The 2,045-nt window shown below is 45.0% G+C and overlaps 1 protein-coding gene across 1 annotated transcript in view; it reads left to right on the top strand.

Moving 5' to 3' along the window:
• The window catches only part of LOC119573161 (chitooligosaccharidolytic beta-N-acetylglucosaminidase-like), a gene marked incomplete at its 3' end in the record, with an annotated part of 3,875 nt that extends 1,879 nt beyond the window's left edge, over window positions 1–1,996 (top strand). The window contains 7 exon segments of the mRNA XM_037920229.1: window positions 1–202; window positions 300–548; window positions 681–838; window positions 952–1,186; window positions 1,364–1,474; window positions 1,601–1,747; window positions 1,851–1,996. The exon segment at window positions 1–202 is cut by the window's left edge and continues 45 nt beyond it. Of these exon segments, the coding sequence (XP_037776157.1) occupies window positions 1–202; window positions 300–548; window positions 681–838; window positions 952–1,186; window positions 1,364–1,474; window positions 1,601–1,747; window positions 1,851–1,996 (1,248 nt within the window).
• Between the last annotated feature and the right edge of the window lie 49 nt (window positions 1,997–2,045).

Here is a 2,045-nt window from a genome sequence, read left to right on the forward strand (position 1 = left end):
CAAGGAAACAGTCAGCTTTTCCCCTCTTCAGATGCGGGTGACAAAGGCCGCCACTTCTGACAAGCGAGTGGCCAGAATGCTGGACAACGCCATCCAACACTTCACCCGCAACATCCACTTCCTTCACCCTGACTTCCCACAAATCGAGAAGCAGCCATTAACACCAGAGAATTATGAGAACACAAGACACTTCGGCCAGAAGGTACAAAATGCTTCTAATAAGCGAAATTTTAACCACAGTAATTTTCTTTTTGAAATCTATACCTTGTCGAATGCTTTCTACATGAAGACCAACTTAGTTCCAGAATGAAGACCCTGCCCGGCAGGACCAGTACCGTCAAAGGTCTGAGTATGATAGAGATCAGCTGCGCCAGCGACCCATTTACAGCAGGGAAGAACCCGAGAGTTTCATCCCAAGGTCGCCTTTCCTGCGGGAGCGCAGTAATCCTGGGGTAGAAAGCCATAACGTCAACATCGAGATCACTGTCACCGCCTCTGATCGCAAGCTCAGGCTTGATACTGATGAGAGTTACAATCTGGTCATTCAGGTAAAGATCCTTTCTCTTGCGGCAAATATACTTGGTAATTCTTACAATAATCATTCATCTTACTGGAAAAAATAAAGTTGTAATCTTTGACGTCTGAATGCTCGACTAATAAATGCCATTCCCTTTCGACAGACTGTGGAAGACGAAACCACCGCGACCATTTTAGCTTCCACCTACTACGGTGCCCGCCATGCTCTGGAGACGCTCTCTCAACTCATTGCTTACGATGACATCAATAATGCGGTGCAAATCGTCCGTGATGCTCAAATTCAAGATGCTCCGAGCTTCAAGTAAAGGACTCGCATATCTCGTCTATTTACAAAAACATCAATGTCGAAAACAACACTTTCTGTGCTATAGGGATAATATGGATTGTTGTAGTAAAGGTTGACGGTTTCCTCAGGTATCGTGGTTTCATGCTGGACACTGGGCGCAACTTCTATCCCAAGGAAGACCTCATGAAACTCTTTGACTCAATGGCCTACAACAAGATGAACTACTTCCACTGGCACATGAACGATGCCGCTTCCTTCCCGATGTACTCCAACCGCGTTCCAAAGATGACATACTATGGCGCCTATGACGCTAGAAAGGTTTACTATCCTAAGGACATCAGAGATATCGTCGAATATGCCAATGTAAGATTTGTAGTGATTTCGTTTTCTCTTAATGAATTAAAATATAATTACTCAATCAAAGATGATTAGGATTTAGGTACCTGAGGATCAGTACTTCCACGAGTAAGGATTTACTCTGAAAGTACTGTTTACCCTGTGAACTTGTTCTCTATCTAATTGGTCCCTGGTTCTCGGTAGCTCCGTGGTATCTCTGTGATCCCCGAGATAGGCGGCCCTGCTCATAACGCTGCTGGCTGGCAGTGGGCCGAAAAGGAGGGCAAAGGCAAGCTTGCTCTCTGCACAGACTCGGTAAGAAGCCACTTTTGTCTGTTGATTTTGTGGGCATTTATTTGCGCGTGGTGGGCATGTGTTATGTTATGCGTTAATACTATATTTTTGTTAAGTAATTTATCAGAAATTACGTTTTCATTGCAGAATGAGCCATGGTTTGAACTGAGCAAAGAGCCTCCATCTGGCCAGATGAACCCGGTCAACCCAGAGGTCTACCCGATCCTTGGCGAGCTATACCGCGATCTCATGGATTACTTTGACCCTGAGATGGTGCACATGGGCGGTGATGATGTGAGTACCTATTTACTACTAAAAGATCCTCATGCTTTTACTGGTGTCCTAAAGTTCGTAATATTCGCTTTCTCGTTATATTTACATTTCTTTCATTCCCCAGGTAAGTTTCAAGTGCTGGCAGTCTTCTGAGGAGATCCAGCAATATCTCTCCCAAAACAAACTTGAATCCACAAGCCGCCAATACTTCGAGCTGTGGAACACTTACCAGAGCAATGCTTACAGTAAGCTCCAGGAAGCCGCTCAGGGACGCAAAGTCACACCTGTTATTCATTCCTCGTCGTTTGCTCGCAATTAC

The sequence above is a fragment of the Penaeus monodon genome, chromosome 5, assembly GCF_015228065.2.
Source record: "Penaeus monodon isolate SGIC_2016 chromosome 5, NSTDA_Pmon_1, whole genome shotgun sequence".
NCBI classification, from domain to species: domain Eukaryota; kingdom Metazoa; phylum Arthropoda; class Malacostraca; order Decapoda; family Penaeidae; genus Penaeus; species Penaeus monodon.